Genomic DNA, 19,930 nt, shown 5'->3' on the forward strand with positions numbered 1-19,930 from the left:
AGAGGCGCAAGAGTTACGTCTGATTGAAAGAACCTCTAAGAGAGAGGTATGATAGGCTCTGAAAGCTTCTTTTGTCAAGAAGGACCCGAATCAGTCTTGGTTAGAGGCCAATAAAAGGAATTGTAGATCTTAGGAGTCGGAAGCCTCCAATTATGATAAGAAGAAACATCAGAAGGGAAGGGAAAAGCTTGACAAGAGAATGGTTCAATGCTATTGTTATAATAGGTTTGGCCACTTTGCTAAGGACTGCTGGTCAAACAAGGAAAGGAAGTCAGAAGAAGCAAACATAGTTAGAGGAGATTATGATGATGAACCTGTGTTATTGATGGCTTATAAATCTGATGATGATGAACCTGTGTGATTGATGATTGATGATTTCTGATTCTGAAGGAGACTCTGAATATGAGTCAGAGTTAGAATATGAATTTGAATTTGAAGTCGAGTCTGATTCTGAATATGAGTCAAAATCTGAAGATTGGTCAGAATCTGAAGGTTCTAAAGAAGATTCAGAATCTGAGGGTTCTAAATATGAGTCTGAGTCAGAAGATGACTCTAAAGCTGAAGATGAGTCAGAGTCTAAAGGTTACTCTGAAGATGAAGAAGACTTTAAAGACGAGTCTGATTCTGAAGGTGAATATGATTTTGATCTAGATTATGATGATGATCCAGAATCTGGAACTAATCCAATCTCTAGAGATGGAGCTTCTGAAGGTGGAGTCTTTAAAGGTGGTTCAACTTCCGAGGATGGTCAAACATCTGATATTATACATAATCAGAAGGAGATTTTGAACAAGTTCAAAGGCGACAAAGAATCATAAAAATACCAATAAGATTTGTAGAGTTTGACATGTTACAAGTTACTGAAGTAGGCTCTGAGGGAGAAGTCATTCAGTGTGTCATGTTAGTAGACTCTGAACCAGTGAGTATTGAAGAAGCTCCCAAGAAGAAAATGTGGATGAAAGCCATGAAACAAGAACCTAAGCTTCTGAAGAGATTCGAGTTGTTGAATTGTAAGGCTGCTGTCACACCTGCAAAAATAAATCACAAATTGGATTCTGACTCTGAAGGTGATGATGTAGGTGTTATAACTTTCAATCAATTGGTTGGATCTCTAAGGTATTTGTGTAATACCAGATCTGACATTTTCTATGCAGTTGGAATGTGTCATACCCCGATTTTGGTCCTGAATTTTTTTCTTTTTTTCATTTTTTATTTGGCACTTGGCTTAAAGTTCATTTGCATACATTCATGACCAAAGGCAACCATTCATTCCCAAATCCATATTTTTTTTGATAAACATTGGTCATTATTTAGTTTTTCTTTATCATGGTGTTTTGATTATGAAATGGATTCTAAATATTTGACTCTTTTTTATTTTTTCAATTTTAATTTCAAATTAAGTCTAATTCCAAATTTCAATTTAATCTTAATTGTATTTTTACTAATGATTCAAATTCTAATTGATTTTTAATATCCAAATAAATGTTAGAATTTGACATCAAAGTAATTTTAGCAAATTATAGATTAATTTGATTTTAATTGGTTTTATTTGGCTTTTTTGATTTTTAATTGACATTTTGATTAGTCTCGGATTATTCCTAGAAAAAATCCATATCCATTTTAAAGCTGTTCCTGCAGAATCCTCAAACATTGGAACCAAACAATGTGATAATAATAACAACAATAATAGCTTTAAGCAGAAAATGGAGGAAAAGGTTTCAAAAGTTTTTACTAAATGTCAAAGTCCTTCTTCAACTTTGGACTACAATAACAGTCTTGAAGTTTTCAATGGAATCTCCTATCCAACAGACATAGTTCTAAAAGATAAATCTACAGACAACATAGAACCTGTTTTACCGAAATTCATCTATTCAGAACCAACAAAAGAAGGATTCTTGTTTAAAAACAAAGCTTATGATGAATCAGTAAACAACCATTGACCATTTTTAAACATGACAACAAGTCCGAGAAAGCCTCTACTTCCGAGGATATAAAAAACAGTACAGTTGGGAACATTCTTTTTCCTTGTGTGAACAACATAAGCAAAGAACGTAACTGGCTTTCATATTACGGCAATCCTCATTTGGGAAATCTTACACTAGTCTCTGCAGATAAGAGTTCGAGTTCCATTTGCCTATCCAAACAATCTTCAAGCATTGACTACCCACCGTCGCTCAAACCAAGCCCAAAAAACCGTTGCAGCAAATAAGTCGCTTTCTCATCCCACTTTCGCTGAGATGATAACTGAAGCAATCACAAACCTGAAAGAAAGAACTGGTTCAAGCCAATATGCTGAAACAAAATTCATCAAAGAGAAACACGAGGACTCACCTCCAACTTACCGTAAGCTTGTCAAGTTTACCTATCAGAAGGTATTATTTCACTATGGAGAGATAACACTGCAAACGTCATCCGTTACTTCCCCGCTCAGGCTTTGAATTTTGCATTCAAGGACTACTTCAAGAGGCTGTTCGATTTCAATAAGGACAAAGATGGTTACTGGAAGTGGTTGGCTGGTGACTTGGCCTCAGGAGCACGAATCTGAACCGTAGCCACCAATATTCATCGCGGAAGCTCCACACCAGCATAACCTGCACGAAAGAGGAAACTCAGAGGGTCATCAAAAGACTCAATGTTTAATCCAAAAGTTTCAAATTCAGTTCCAGAATGTTTTGATACTAACCTTGTACTGTTCATTAGCCGGCGCCGGTGTTAATCTCCAATACAATCTGCCTCAAACCATGAGGAAGAAGCAAAATGGGTTTAGAAGGCCTGTTATCATAAAAAACAAGAGGAATCATAAGCAACCAGAGTCATGCCAAGACCAACCAAAACCCACCGCGCGCAGGAAAATGTGTTGGCAATGATGATACCATCGATGAAACTGCAGAGGATGCCAAGTCTAGCCCTGTAGAATCACAGGCTCCACAATCTGATACTCAGGATCAGGACAATGCAGACAACTCTGCATGGTTGGTTGATGAATTACAGACTATGGAAAATCCTGAATACGACGACATGGATGACATATTATTGTGCAAGGAGATTTTAGATTCATCAGCTCTATTTGATGATTTTGGATTGGACTCAATCACTCCCAATGAACTTGCTTACTATGAAAACAAAATGACAGGAAATTGTAATGTAGCTAATGAAACTTCAACTTCTGTTCTGGATACACTGGAATTGGATACTCCTCCAGATTATGATCTTTCGAATTTGACATTTTGTTCTCAAGACACTATCTAGTCAGAGCTTGAATTTTAGCTTTCTTCATGAAGGCGGTATTTCTGTTAAAACAGTTTCGGTGGTGTATTTGGTTCTTCTGTCGCCAGCATAAACTTTTGTTTCGAATCATAATGTCAGCACCAGACAGCCCTCCATTTTGTGATACTAAAGGTTCTGATAGCCGTTGTAGCAACCACTCAATGTTGTGAAATCTGCAAGTGCAATTACTGGAAAAAAGTGATTTTGAAAAGAAGACTTGGCAGTGGACATCAAAGAGCTTCCTCCACACCAACCATAACCTGTAAAAATTAAACCAAATCACATTGGTCACTATCAAAACCACACATCTACAAGAAGTTCACAGTGTTGCAGAATAATACAATCTTTTTGTAAATAATACGAATTTAGAACTAAGCTCTTTTGCTCTCAAGGCTTTCGGTCATATTTCAGCTGAGCATTATTTGTAACTCTTGTTTTGGATTGAAACCTGGAAGCAACCCTGGTGCAGTCTTCCTAAGGAGAAACTAGAGAAAATTGGGATGAACTGTAAACCCATCAGTAGAAATTATGTATGGGAAATTGATGCAAGCTGTGATTGAAAGCTGTGGTCAAAACCGAAACCGAAACCGCCTTTGAATCTTCAATATTTTTTTACTGCAGTAACAAAAAAACACATAATAATTAGTCAAAGCTGTAAAATTTCAGAAAATTCCCAAATTGGCATTAGGACAAAACAGAGGGAGAAGGCATGAGTTCAGATTACCGTTTCGAATTGTAGCATCAAACAGGACAACCCGATTCTGAGCACAAAAAGCGTTTCCAGGAAGTTTCCCTATTGAATCTTTGGATACCAAATTGAAACCCTAAAGCTGCAGAGATAAATAGGAGAAGAAAATCAGTGAGGAGGGGGCGATTGAGAGGGGAGCGAAAAAAAACCCTAGGATTTGAAACAACGAAAAATTAGGGAAACGGCGAAAAAGCTTCAAAAACAAAAAACCTAAATCCCAAAGTAAAGGCAAAACCTGGTTTGAAGAGTTGAAGGAGGTTTAAGCTTTCATTGTCGCCGTCGTCACCGCCGAAGGTGAGCTCCTTTTTATTTCAGCCATGATTTCTTGCATGTTCCAGAGTGTTTGAGTAAGATGAGAGTTGAGGGATAGAGATTGAGAGCGAGAGAGAAAAAATCGTGAGCGATTGAGAGCGCTAGAGGATGAATCGTTGAGAGTGAGAGAGAGATTCACTTGAGAGACGGAAGGATGCGAGTGAGGAGGATGAGAGGATTTTCGTTACTGTTCCTTTACTTTTTATTCATTTATTTTATTTTTTACAAAAACATGTTTTAAACCAAAATTTAATTAACGGTTTTAGTCGTCCTCTGTTTTATTAAAAAGGTGTACATTAATGTTTATTTTTGATTCCCAATCCTTTTCTCTTTTAATTTTGGGTTTCTCCACCATTTATTTGGTAGTGCAACAAACTTCTTTTATGCTAGTTTTTATTTTTATTTTTAATTCTACTTTTTAATCTATCTTGGTTTATATATCTAAATTAGCATCAAGATAATAACTAGTTATAAATGGTCTAGTGGAGAGAGGGTAGTTTCATGGTCTTTAGTGTAGCGGGTTCAATACCAATGTGTAGCATTTTATTTCTTTTAGCATTTTTTTTTTATGTTTATGTTTTTATTATACTCATAGTTTCATTATTGTTTAATAACACAGATTTGCTTTCTTTTAATTTCATCATTCATTCAAAACCATTTTAAACTATTAAAATCATATTTTTCTCGATTCAATGTCGAGCCCATTTCCATACCCTTGTAAGTCGATTGCTTTTAAGCATCGCCATCAACCTCACATAGCTTACTCTTGGGCTTTCTTACAATGAGCCGGTTCTCTTGCACTTACACTCATACTTTGCATTATTTATTGTTTGGGCCCGATTTAATTATTTCATGATTTTTGAATCCCCATTTGACAAAATGTACCCCACTCTCCCGATGTGTAATAATTTTGTACTGTTTTATTTCTTCATTTATTTGACTGTTTAATTAGATATTAACACAAGAATAACATCAACCATTTCCAAAAAGGCAAAAATATGACTCGATCCAATGTCGAGTATTTTCTCAATAAACACATCAATTCATTTCTCCCTCCTATTCTATTCCATTTTTTTCAAACTTTCATCAAACACTTGATTTCAACGTCAAGCCATTTTTTCTAATAAAAACTCAAAAAATATTAATTTATAGTTAAGACCTTTTCAATAAGATGGAAGTGGAACGTGGTGTATACCACGCACTCCTGAGACTAGGATTCGAGATGTATATCTCGCCAATCCTAGCTCTCGCCATCATCCAAATTCATCCACTTTGTTTTCTCTCAAACATTCATTCAAATTCCTTTTAAACGTCCATCAATACTTGATCTAGGGTCAAGTCATTTTCACAACAAAACTCAAAATACCTAATTCTTATTCAACACTTTTTCAATAAAGGTGGAAATGGAACATGGTGTATACCGTGCACTCCTGAGATTAAGATTCGAGACGTATGCCTCGCCAATCTTAACTCTCGCCATCGTCTAAAACTGTCAATGCGGTTTCTTCAAACCCTTTCTCAATCAAATTCCAAAAATACTTAATTCCTATCTTAACCTCTTTCAGTAAATATGGAAATGGAACATGGTGTATACCGTGCACTCCTGAGGCTAGGATTCGAGATGTATATCTCGCTCATCCAAGTTCACGCCATCACTCAAAATAAATCCAATCAAATCAAACTCTTTTCTCGCCGCCGTGCGACTTATCAAAAAAACCTTTTTCATAAATGAAAGATATATTGTCTTAAGTGATACAAAACAATGTTTCGGCCACGATTGTTGAGTAAAGATAAATGACGCTTTTCCGAATGTAGATTTATAAATCCGTTCGATGTGTGGTATGCGTCCACTCCTCGTCTGTTTTGGGTAAAACAATGTTTTTGTCGATTAATACAGTATAGCTTTCGCTAAAATCGACCAACAAACAAACATTTTTCTACCCAGAACTACGTAAGCCTTGATTTCTCTTGTGAGATACGTAGGAGCAGGATTTGTAAATCTTGTCAGGCCCACTAATAAAAAACTTAGGTTTAGTCCTTCGTCAAAAATCCAAAAATATTTCCCTTTCCTTCATTCTTTATTTCCCACCTAATAACTTGAAAAGCCTAACATGTCAAATTAACATTAACGCACACAACTGACCTAATGGTTCCCGTTGAGTATAACGGACGTGAGGGGTGCTAATACCTTCCCCTTGCGTAATCGACTCCCGAACCCTAATTTGGTTGCGACGAACAATAATCATTGTCGTTTTGTCTTGGGTTTTATCGATATTTCCCCTTTCCTTTTTAGGAATAAATAAAGTTCGGTGGCGACTCTGTTATGTCCATCATTGCGAGCGTGCGATCGCGCTTCACTTTGAAGTCGTATCCCCATTTTTTCGAGGTGCGACAGAATGGTTAGTAGGTTTATGAGTAAACTGAAGTGGTCGTATTATCAATGTGCTGTCAGGATTCTGAGGTATATTAAGGGAACTACGAAGTATAGAGTTTGGTTCCCTTCTGGAGGAAAGGCTAATTCAGAGCTGGTATGTTACTCAGACTCTAATTGGTGTTTAGACAGAGTTGACAGAAAAAGTACTTATGGATATTTGTTTAAGTATTTCAGAAGTCATATTTATTGGTGTTCCAAGAAGAAACCAGTTGTTACTTTGTCAACCTGCGAAGAAGAATATATTTCAGGTGTTGTGGTTGCATGTCTAGCTGTTTGGCTTCTGAATTTATTGCAGGATCTGAAGATCAAGGTAAATAAGCCTCTGAAGTTGATGATTGATAACAAGTCTACAATCAATCTTGCCAAGAACCCATTGATGTATGGGAGAAGCAAGCATATTGAGACTAAGTATCATTTTCTGAGAAGTCAGGTTCATAATGAAGTGCTAGAAGTTATACACTGTAGCACCCAAAAGAAGCTAGCAGATGTTCTGACGAAAGCGACCAAGACTGATCAATTTCTCCACTTGAGGTATGAAATTGGTGTTGTTAGTTTTGATTAACTGAATATGAGTTAAGGGATGGTGTTAGAAGTAATTCATTTTCAGCATTTGTAGTATTTTTTGTTAAGCTTAACCTAGCTAATGTAGATTAGCATGATGTATACATGTCATTATTATTTGTGTATATATAGTACTATAGTTGTCAACAGTGGTATCCATTAAGTATTGTAAGCACGGTCTGTGTAGTGTAGTGTGTGTGAAACCATTTTGCTATAACCGTTTTTGCAGAGTAGTGGAAGTTTGTTATTCTTTCTTCTCTCTCTTTTTCCATCTTCATCCATTTCACCTTGTGCACCAACAGTTTCCACATGAAAATCACGTCACAAACGTTTTAAAATAATATAAAATTTGTGTTCATCTTTTCACGAGGGGGAAGAGATAAATTTTGGAAAACTGTGTAGTAGCGTGAAAATCATGTCGCTACCATAAAATTAAAATTAAAAAAGTCAGCTTACGTTTCAGCTTCACGTGGGGGGAAAACATATTCTCTTCTCTTCCCCATTTTTCCTCTCCCTCATTTCTCTTGCTCCTTTCAAAATTCCAAACCACACAAACTCTTTTTCATTTCATTTTCAAAGGTTATGGGTATTCATTCAGAAGACTAAGGATGAAACTTTTGAAAAATGCAAAGGTTGGAAGACTCTGGTCGAAAATAAAACTAGTAGAAAGGTCAAGAGGTTAAGAACCAACAATGGTCTTGAGTTCTGCAATGAAGATTTCGACAATTATTGCATTATGTTTGGTATTGCAAGGCACAAGACTATTATGGGTAATCCTCAACAAAATGGAATGGTTAAGAGGTTCAATCGAACAATACTGGAAAGGGTTAGATGCATGTTGGTTAATTCTGGATTGAAGAAGGTGTTTTGGGTTAAGGCACTTAAAGGATTGTAGCATACCTCAAAAATAGGTGTCCCTTGATTGCCTTAGAGATGAAGACACGTAAAGAATTTTGGTCGGGTCATCCACCAGATCTCGACAAACGTAGAGTATTTGGTTGTGCATCATATGCTCACATTAGGTAAGACAAAGTCAAACTTAGAGCTCTGAGATGTATGCTCCTTGGTTATCCTGAGTGAGTTAAAGCCTATAGGATGTGGTTCTTAGAACTAGGTCACAGAAGGTGTATCACAAGTCGTGATGTAGTTTTCAATGAAGCAAAAATAGCTTTCAAGAAAATTGATGACTCTGGTCGAAATGTAAAGATATCTTAAGAAGAACTGGAACAGTAAGAGATTCTTGTTGAGGTGGATCATATTGATATTGAATTGCATAACCCATATGAAGTTGAGGAAGAAACACCTGATGTTGAATAAACTGAGAAAACTATTGACGATTACCTGCTAGAAAGAGACATATTTAAAAGAGTCATTAAGCCGCCTGAGAGACTTGGTTATGCATATCTCATATCGTTTTATTTAATCATTACTAGTGAGGTACTTAATGAAGAACCTAGAGATTACAAGGAAGCCGTGAGGATTTAAAACAAGACTGAATGGTTGAGAGGCATGGATGATGAGATGAAATCTCTTCATGGCAACCACACTAGGGAGTTGATCCAGAAACCTGCAAGAGCCATGTTAGTCAGTTGTAAATGGACTTTCAAGGTTAAGGAAGGAATCAAATGAGTGATGTGTAAGTGATTTAAGACAAGGTTTGTTGCTAGGGGGTTCACTCACAAAGAAGGAGTCATATTCAATGATGTGTTCTCACATGTTGTAAAGCATATATCCATTAGAATGTTGTTGTCTCTGGTGGAGAAGTTTGACTTAGAACTTGAACAGATGGATGTGAAGACCGCCTTCCTGTATGGTGATCTAGATGAAACAATTATGATGAAGCAACCTGAAGGGTGTGCAGAAAGAGGAATGAGGATTATGCGTGCATGCTGAATAGGTCATTGTATGCCTGACATGATCTCCTCGACAACGGAATAGAAGATTTGGTAAGTTCAAGACACATATAGGTTTCACTAGGAGCCAGTTCAACCATTGTGTTTACTAAATATTTAGACTTGAAAATTCACTTGTTATTTGTGGATTTATGTGGATGATATCCTCATAGCAAGGACAATGTCGATGATGTAATGTTGGTGAAGGCTCAATAGGGAGTTTGAAATGAAGAATCTAGGAGCTGCCAACATGATTCTTGAGATTGACATCAGGAGAGATGGAAAGCAGACGAGATTATGCTTATCTCAAGAAAGATTCTCGACAAATTTGGTGTGTCGAATTCAAAGCTTCTCGTAACACCAATAAATCCTCAATTCAAGTTAAGTAGGACTCAAAGTCCAAATACTGAATTTGAAAGAGCCTATACAAATATCATTCCTTATGCTAGTATATTAGGTTCTTTGATGTATTTTTTGGTCTTTACGATGTCATAAATAACATACAGAATGAGCCTTCTACGCCAGTATTTGATCAATCTTGGGAAGGCACACTAACAAGCTTTGAAGGGGATTTTGGGATACATAAAAGGATCCTTGAGGAGGGTCTTTATTTATGGTGGAGCCATAGATTATGACAAAGCTGAAGATGAAGGATTTGTTGGCTCTGACTATGCAAGATGTATGGATACTAGAAAATCTCTTTTTGGGTATGTTTTCACTACGTTTGGTACATCAATCCGTTGGAAAGCGACACTTTAGAAGGTTGTAGCCTTTGAGAAGCTCATCACATAAGAAGTGAGAATCAACTTGTGTGCTCATGGAAGACTGAATTAACAACTATATGCAATGCTGATCGCAATATATCCTCATGGGGCAAGATTCAGAGAGAGAGAGAGAGAGAGAGAGAGAGAGAGAGAGAGAGAGAGAGAGAGAGAGAGAGAGAGAGAGAGTGCTTTGAACCATTTGAGTTCACATGTGGTAGTAACTATGGAACGATATTCTGCCTCAATCGAGGAACATGAGACAACTTGTTGCTTTTCACGAGAGAGGAGAGTTCCCAAGAAAAACAATTCATCTCGTGAGAGAGCACCTAGTTAATGGACATCATGTCCAATCCTAATCACACCAGATATAAATTTGAAGATCACAATCAACTTGGAGAAGAATACTTTGGTTAGGATATCCTTTGAGATAATGAATAACATGAAAAACTGCGTTTCAATGCTCTTCTAAAGATTTATGCATAAATTAAAGTAACATATAAACAAAGTAAGAAAATTCTAATCTAGTGATAGTTAAGTAGACCAACCAACCTATTAGTCTTTGATACCGATATGAATTAGAAAGGGGAGTTCCAATAACCAAGGAAAGATGATGATTAAGATTTAAGAAAAAGTCAACAGATTTAGCTTCCAACAACCCAACTTTAATGATGATGTCAAATATATATTTCCTTTGACATAAAAAAAATGAAATTGCGAGCCACTCGATGCGAAGAAACTATTTTAAAGGGCCAAATAGGATTTGAGGGAGAGACCCAAGCTTATATAAATACTATGGAATAGGACATCTTTTAGATGTCAAATTAAGATTTATGATTAATAAACCGAGATTCAGTTTTACCTCGTATTCTGATACGACTCTCTAACCTTATTTTAATTAGTTTTGTTTTCTTCTTTTAAATTATTCGTCACACCTTACGCCATTATGGATTGTGATATATAACTTGGCCCCATGGAGATTAGGGATTAGAGCATATGCGTGGTGAAGGAGATGCCTTATCTAAAGAAGATAGTGATAGTTAGTGGGATATGGTCTCCTAATTTAAGTGTATATTATATTCATACGTACTATACGTTTTTGTCTTTGTTCTATGTGCGTGATGTGTTGTCTTCTAGTAGTTTGTCGTAGTTATGTAAGTTAATAGTAAAAAATTTCTCCAATAATTTTTAACTAAAATCTAATATATTCTTTAAAGTTGCTCCAAAATAAGATTATTGTTTAAATAAATCTGTATATTATTTTTAGTCAAATAGGACATAAAGGGATTTGGAAACCCTAAGATGATTTTCAAAAATATATAGACAGAACATAAAACCTAACTCAATAAATAAAAAACAAACAATTAAAATGGATAAATCATAAAAATCTTTTAAAAGGCAAAGTAATCAATGTTCAAATTAAACCAATAATAATTAATTATACATGCTTTATAAATTAATAATATTTTTAATGTAAAATAGAATGAATAAAGGATCTATTCTAGTATATTAAAACTAAACCTAAAATAAAAACTCTAATATTTTGATACTTCTAACAATTTATCATATAGACATAATTCACCTAAGGGCATTTGCTGAGTTGACTTTATTTAACTATTATAACATATTTAGTCAATGAAAAGTATACCAACCTCACACCATCACTAAATAATTATAGACTCACTACTACTTCGATAACTCATTTATCTTACCCTTATCCATATCAATGTAGTGATACAATTTTCAAAATTAATTTACCCATTTATTTTGGCAATGATACTTTGAAACATTGATCTATTTTCTTATCTATCATTAATATATTAATAAATATTATTTCCATTTTTTATTATAAATTATTTTGAATCTTTTACATTTATAAAGAAAAGTAATAATTATTGTATGAAAATAAGAAATTATAAATACTTTTATAAAATTGTTATTCATTAATAACACGAACAAGATGATTTTACATAAATTAAAATAAAAGATAATAATAAAATTTAAAGATATAATAAAAAATAATATTAATTATTCATGATAATATAGAATGACTATATTGTAACACAATTTTTTTTCTAAAACAATTTATAATAAAAAATGGGAGGGAATAGTAATTATCATCTATTTGCTTACCTAGCATTAATATTTAATATATTAATCAGTACTAATTATCTTGCCATTAAAAGGCTTTAACATGAGTCTATTACGATTCAACTTTCATGTACATTATTCAACGTATTCATATGAAGATCATGTACCAATCTGCCACTTATATGTGACTAATTTATCGGTGTGTGAATCTTTTCTCAATCCACATTGCAAGTGAATCCACAGTGAAGTGAGCGTAATCATAACTTGGGTAGATACACCATTTGTCTCCAGCATGAGTTGTGGTTGGGTGATGTTTCTTCTAAGCATGATGTGTTTGTTGCTGCTTTGTTGATTCATTTATATTCTCAGTTTGGTGTTTTTAATGTTGCATACAAGTTGTTTGTTGATTTGCATGCTCGAGATGTGGGTTTGGAATGCAACAATTTCAGGGTTTTGTTAGAAAGGAGATGTAGTAGGGGCAATAATTTTAGGGTTTTGTTGAAAGGTGAGTTGTTATGGTGAAGGAGAAGAAGAAGAGAAAGATGAATAAGAAAAATAAGAAGAAGATGACTAAATTTAGGAAAGTTTGTAACTCCCAGAATCTACTATATTTTTTGTAGTGAAGTGACATATCACGTCAACTTCTGCTTGATCAATTAGACCGTTAAGGTCAAAATTAGGGATGAAATTTTTTAGAAAAACTATTTTTTGAAGGAAATTATATAGAGGATTAAAAACGAAATTAGCAATATTTATGAAACCATAAACATATTTAACTCATATAAAAATTATTAGTATAAAATATATATCAATATAATAATTATTGAAATATAATATTTAAATATAAAATATTTCAAGAATCACAAATCCTAATATAGATCAAACAACCCCACATTGATTGCACAATCGAGCGAAATTATGTATGAACATGGAATTGAATTGAAAGAAGTAAAAAAAGGTGTGTGGGCTAACAACCGCGTACTTCGGTTACTATTATAAATAACGACAAATAAACATGACCAAAAGCATGGTACATCCTCCTATTATTATTATAAATAAATTTGATTTTTTTTTATACATTTGACAATTAATGTATCTAGTTCATATATGGTATAGATACGTTAACGGACGAATATATCAAAAAAGTCAAATTTATTTATAATAATAACTAAAGGGTGTACCAAGTTCAGACATCAACAATTTATTACGATAACAACGGCAAAATCAAGGTCATTCCGTGACAATAATTCAAATTCAATCATGAAAACAAACCATCAATCAAAACCAACACTTTTAAGACAACGGCGGAAGCACAATGACGACGTAGAGGCGAAAGATGGGTTGAGTATATAGAGAGATGAAGCTAGAGAAATCACGACTTACTCGAACATGAACATCATGAAGAAACAAGAACCTATTAAAAAACCAACATTGATATTGGAGATTCAAATAAATTTTAGATGAAACAAGCAACCAATATCAATAACCAATATCAATAGACATCGTGATAACGATTGATCTTATGTGATAAGGAGATTGTGAACTTTATTGACAACCAGAGATCGAGATCGTCGATGCGGCGCTATAGCCGCCAAAAAATCTACTAAAAGGTGATGCAGGTGGCTAACAACGACAGTCATCTCATAGTGATGTTACATCTTATAAAAAGAATTTGGATTGACGTGATAATGATCTTAAGAAAAAGAAAAAGAGAGATTATTTTTAAGATGGTGGAAGTCGAAAAAATAACAAATAAATGTGTATAGAAAAACTATAAAACGTACAATTTAGAAAATTTAATTAAAATTTTCTCTATTAAAATATTAAAATAATTATATTAAAAAGTGTTTTTTATTTTTGTATATCTCACATACCATTTTAGTCATATTTAACGTTTTCTTATTTAAATTAATAGACACGACTAAATAGTTTAACGAAAGAGAAGTTAAAAGATAATTATATAACGTTTTTATTCTTATTTGTTTGTTATGAATCTAATATGACCGATGTTAATATTAACACCTGGTGGATTGATTCTGGATCAACAATCCATATAACAAATTCCTTACAGGGTATGCAAAACCTAAGGAAGCCAGTGGGAAGTGAGTGGACTGTCTTATCGGGAAGCATGATGGACTCACATGTGGAAGCTATTGGAACTTGAAATTTAATTTTGAATAATGGTTTTGTTTTGAAATTAGAAAGGACGTTTTATGTACCAAGTTTCTCACGAAACTTAATTTCAGTTTCTAGACTTGTACCTTTTGGATATTCCTTTAATTCTAAAGACACCTTGTTTGAATTATTTTATAATTCGGAATGTGTTGAGAATGGTATATTGTCTGATGGTCTTTATCGTATTAATTTACAAATCAAATTCATTTATAGTTCAATGCATGTTCGAACTGGCACTAAGCGGTGTAATATTAATGATTATTCTATGTTATGGCATCGGAGATTAGGACATATCTCCATAGAGAGCATTAAAAGGTTAGTAAAAGATGGGGTACTTAATACTCTAGATTTTGCTGACTTTGAAACTTGTGTTAACTGCATTAAGGAAAGCAGACCAACATGTCTAAGAAAGGTACCAATAGAAGTTCAAGTATATTAGAAATAATTCATACAGACATATGCTGTCCTCATATGGATGCACATGGTCAGAAATATTTCATCACTTTCATAGATGATTACTCACGATATATGAATATTTATTTGCTTAACAATAAATATGAAGCATTGGATGCCTTCAAAGTCTTTAAGGCTGAAGTTGAGAACCAGTGTGGAAAACAAATAAAGATAGTGAGATCAGATCGGGGTGGTGAATATTATGGTAGATACACTGAGAGTGGACAAGCACCTGGTCGATTTGCTAAGTTTCTTCAAGAACATGGGATTGTTGCCCAATACACCATGCCCGGTTCTCCGAACCAAAATGGTGTTGCAGAAAGAAGAAACCGAACATTATTGAACATGGTGCGGAGTATGCTTAGCAACTCTAATCTTCCTAAATCATTGTGGAATGAAGCACTAAAGACGACTGTGTATATTCTAAATCGGGTTCCATCCAAGGTTGTCACAAAGACACCATTTGAGTTATTTAAAGGATGGAAGCCGAGTTTACGACATATGCGCGTTTGGGGATGTCCGTATGAGGTGAGGATTTATAACCCACAAGAAAAGAAACTAGATCCAAGGACCATTAGTGGTTATTTCATTGGATATGCCGAAAGGTCTAAAGGTTATAGATTTTATTGTCCATCTCATACAACTAGAATTGTGGAGTCAAAAAATGCAAAGTTTCTTGAAAATCATTTGACTAGTGGGAGCGATCAAATCAAAAATTCAATTTATGTGCATGATCATATAGAGTATGAACCTTCCACTTCAAGTAATAGATTGGTTACTATTTACAACATCCCTCTAGTTCAAATGGATGTTGATCAACCAATCATCGAGACTCTACAAGCTATTGATGATCCAATAAATCAAGTTGGTCATCAAGATGATGAACAATTAGTTGAACAACAAGATCCATAAGAAAATGTTGATCAAACATTAAGAAGATCTACTAGGACAAGAAAATCAGCTATTCCTAATGATTACGTTGTGTATCTACAAGAATCTGACTATAATGTTGGAGCTGAGAATGATCCTGAGAGCTTTAGACAAGCCATGAGTTGCAAAAAGTCAAATTTTTGGTATGATGCCATGAATGATGAAATGAATTCCATTAAAAACAACGACGTATGGGATCTTATAGAGTTGCCTAATGGGGCAAAGGCCATTGGTTGTAAATGGGTCTTTAAAACCAAGAAAGATTCATTAGGCAACATTGAGAGATACAAGGTCAGACTCGTTGCTAAGGGATTTACTCAAAAGGAGGAAATCGATTACACTGATACTTTTTCTCCTATATCTAAGAAAGATTTTCTTCGTGTCATCTTGGCATTAGTTGTACACTTTGACCTTGAGTTGCATCAAATGGATGTGAAAACAACCTTTCTTAATGGTGATTTAGAGGAGGAAGTTTATATGAAATAACCTGAAGGTTTCTCTTCTAATAGTGGTGAGCATTTGGTTTGCAAGCTTAAGAGATCCATATATGGTTTAAAACAAGCCTCTCGTCAATGGTATCTTAAATTCCATAAAACGATATCTTCATTTGGGTTTATTGAAAACCCCATGAATCAATGTATATACCAGAAGGTCAGTGGGAGTAAAATTTGTTTTCTCATTTTGTATGTGGATGACATACTACTTGCAACCAATGATAAAGGTTTTCTACATGAGGTGAAACAATTCCTCTCTAAAAACTTTGATATGGAGGATATGGGTGAGGCATCTTATGTCATTGGCATTAAGATCCACAAATATAGACTTCGAGGAATTTTGGGTCTATCACAAGAAACCTACATCAATAAAGTTTTAGAGATATTTAGAATGAAAGATTGTTCACCAAGTGTTGCACCCATTGTCAAGGGCGACAAATTTAATTTGAATAAGTGCCCTAAGAATGATTTTGAGCGGGAACAAATGAAGAACATTCCATATGCTTCTGTTGTTGGAAGTCTTATGTATGCTCAAGTATGCACAAGGCCCGACATTGCATTTGCTGTTGGGATCTTAGGAAGATATCAGAGTAATCCAAGTATGGATCACTGGAAAGCTGCAAAGAATGTGTTGAGATATCTTAAAGGAACAAAAGATTACATGCTAATGTATAGGCAGACAGACAATCTTGATGTGATCGACTATTCAGACTCCGACTTTGCTGGTTGTGTTGATTCTCTCAAATCAACATCAAGATATATTTTTATGATGGCCGATGGAGTTATTTCATGGAGAAGTACTAAGCAAACCTTGGTTGCTACTTCTACTATGGAAGTCGAGTTTGTCTCCTATTTTGAGGCTACTTCTCATGGTGTATGGCTTAAGAGTTTTATTTCTGGGCTTAGAATCATGGATTCTGTTTCTAAACTTCTGAAGATTTTTTGCGATAATTCAACAGCTGTCTTTATGGCTAAGAACAATAAAAGTGGAAGTCAAAGCAAGCACATCGACATAAAGTATTTAGCCATTAGAGAAATAGTTAAAGATAAAATAGTAGTTATTAGTCACATTAGTACTGATTTAATGATCGCTGATCCTTTGACTAAGGGCATGCCACCAATAAAATTTAAGGATTATGTAGAGAACATGGGACTTGGGTCCTCCTTATGATTGTATACATACAGTTTATTAATAAAACTCTTATATTGTGATGTTTTCTCATTTTCATGCGCACATCAGTTTGAGAAAATATGTTACATCTGGACCAAGAGTAAACATTGGTTTATTCATCAAGTTAGTTACCACATTACAGATATATACTTAAAAATAGACATGTTGTAATACATAGATGAGACTACTCGCTTTAAGAGGGACTATCTCTATGATTCACATATTTATTTCTTGAGTAAGTTTTTCATGACTCATTTATGCCAATAATCAGTTCTATGGACCAAGTGGGAGAATGTAACGGTCTTTTATTTTTATTATAATAAGTATTAATAATAAAAAACCAATTTAATGTGGTTCATAGTTTTGCGATTTTGGTTCTGAAAAGGGTATGATTTATTTTGGTTTTAATGTAAATTGATATGACCATTTAATTGGGTGATAATGAGTTTTAATGGCTTTAAATTCTTGAGGGTAGAATCAAGCCTAGTCTTTGGTCCCCAAAGTTTTTTCTCATCGCAAAAGAAATACATCATCTATATTGAGAGAGCAGGAGCTTGGAAGAATCAAAGGCAGTGCACTCACAACACTGCAATAATGGCTGGAGGTAAAACCTCTAATTCTATTTCTGGATTTTATTTTATTGATCTTATTGTTCTTTTATTAGGAACATATAATCAATATATATATTAATCTAACATATCTCACATACCATTTTAGTTATATTTAATATTTTCTTATTTAAATTAATAAACACGACTAAATAGTTTAACGAAAGAGAAGTTAAAAAATAATTATATAACGTTTTTATTTAAAAGATCAAACATAAAATTTCATTTAAAGTTAAGAGATTTAAAAACTAATTATATCTATTTTGTAATATAGAACATAAATAGTGGCTACGCTTTTTATGTGGTTCGCAAGGTCCTTCTCACTGATTTCATACATCTGAAGAAAAAAACAATGTAGAGAGCTAGCACCCATGTTCAGACTAAAAAAAAGAATTGCAAATCACTTACACATGTTGTCCTTATGCAAAAAATAATTACACATATTGTCTTTCTATATAAGAATTTCTAGGTGAGGTCTTCCGTATGGGTTTTAAACTCCCCTCGTGTCCCATTATTTTTAGCTAATATCTAATTCATATATAGCTAAAAATCCATTTATAGATCTTTCATGTGTTGAATATGGTGTTCTAATTTAGACTTGTTTTGTTTCTATTCTCGAAAAGTCCATTATTCACTTTCTTATATCTTAAAATAAATTTTAGCTTTTTAAAATATGAGTAATTCTGATACAATTGACTTTGGTTAAAAATTAATTAAATATACATTCATTTATATTTGAGTTTATAAGGTTATATTTGTAAAAGGTTTTGTCTAGGACGATGCTCAGGAACCATCGTATGAGAAGACGACATATAAAACAGTTTAAAGGGAGATATCGTTTCGCCCTTAAGTCTTCCTCACCCATAAACGAAAATAAACAAAGGATAATAGTCTTGGATAAAAACAAGGTTAGAATCGTTGTTGACCCTATTACATAATAAAGATTTTGTTGTCCATGGATAGTGATTTTTTCTGAGGTAACCCTAGGGTCAAAACTACATTGTGAACACCTCTTTATTAAGGTCTTCTTAAAATTATATTTTATGTCTTTTTTATATAATTATTAAATTTTATATCAAAGTATTCATTAATTATAAATTAGTAATACTTTAAAAGTAAAATGCATGTTCTATTAAAAAGTTTCTTATATTAATAATACAAAATTTAATTTAATTTAATATATTATAATTTTGAAGCGAATTTTTTGAGATACAAATATTTTTTTAACATTAAAATTTTAGTCTCATATTGTTTTCTTGATTTTAAGCACACAAAATGAATTCCATGTGGACAGCCGGAATTTAATATTTTAAAAAAATCAATTCTGAATCAATTAGACACGTTGTTTTTCTATTATGGATATAAATAAATTTGAGGGTGTCATGTACCTAAACATTGGGTGTCATGTACATACACTTGATACCTACCTAAGAATTTCTAGGTGAGGTCTTCCGTATGGCTTTTGAATTTTCCTCGTGTCTAACCACTAAACATTGCTTACTGATTACAGAGTTATTTAAATCTAAATTAATAGCATAAAATTAAAAAATATTTGATGTTTTCAAGACCGTTTATGACTCTTGGAATGTTAAATTGAATTTTCAAAACCAAACTATAATATATATATATATATATAACTCAAGCTGATATAGTATCAATCAACTTCGGCCCATTTTTTCTAGAACACATTGAATTTTTGTTGAATATTTAAATTTAAAAGTAGTAGAATTGACAAGAACCTTCAGATATGTTCATTTTGTCCGTATTTTTTTTGTTGGACGGACCTAAGTTTTAAATCCGTATTTTTTAGTATGATTGCTTCATTCTGTCTTTTTTTTCTTTCGAACTTTTACAAGTGCATACATTAATATAACTTTTTGCATTTTTAACCTTTAAAAGATGAAGTACGTGCAAGCCCTCCTTGCCCTACCTCATTTTTTTTTGGAACGAACCAAGGATTTAGGCTCGCACCCTCAACTATGATCCGTCCTGCCCTGTCTTAATTTTTGCGGACCTTTGTGGGGCGGATCTTG

The 19,930-nt window shown here is 33.7% G+C and overlaps 1 protein-coding gene across 1 annotated transcript; it reads left to right on the forward strand.

Annotated features, from left to right (window-relative positions):
* Positions 1 to 371: 371 nt before the first annotated feature.
* Positions 372 to 818, forward strand: LOC127094084 (uncharacterized). Its single transcript, XM_051032952.1, has one exon. The coding sequence runs from the start codon at positions 372 to 374 to the stop codon at positions 816 to 818; it is 447 nt and encodes a 148-aa protein (XP_050888909.1).
* The last annotated feature ends 19,112 nt before the right edge of the window (positions 819 to 19,930 follow it).

Source organism: Lathyrus oleraceus, chromosome 6, assembly GCF_024323335.1.
Source record: "Lathyrus oleraceus cultivar Zhongwan6 chromosome 6, CAAS_Psat_ZW6_1.0, whole genome shotgun sequence".
In the NCBI taxonomy this organism is placed as follows: domain Eukaryota; kingdom Viridiplantae; phylum Streptophyta; class Magnoliopsida; order Fabales; family Fabaceae; genus Lathyrus; species Lathyrus oleraceus.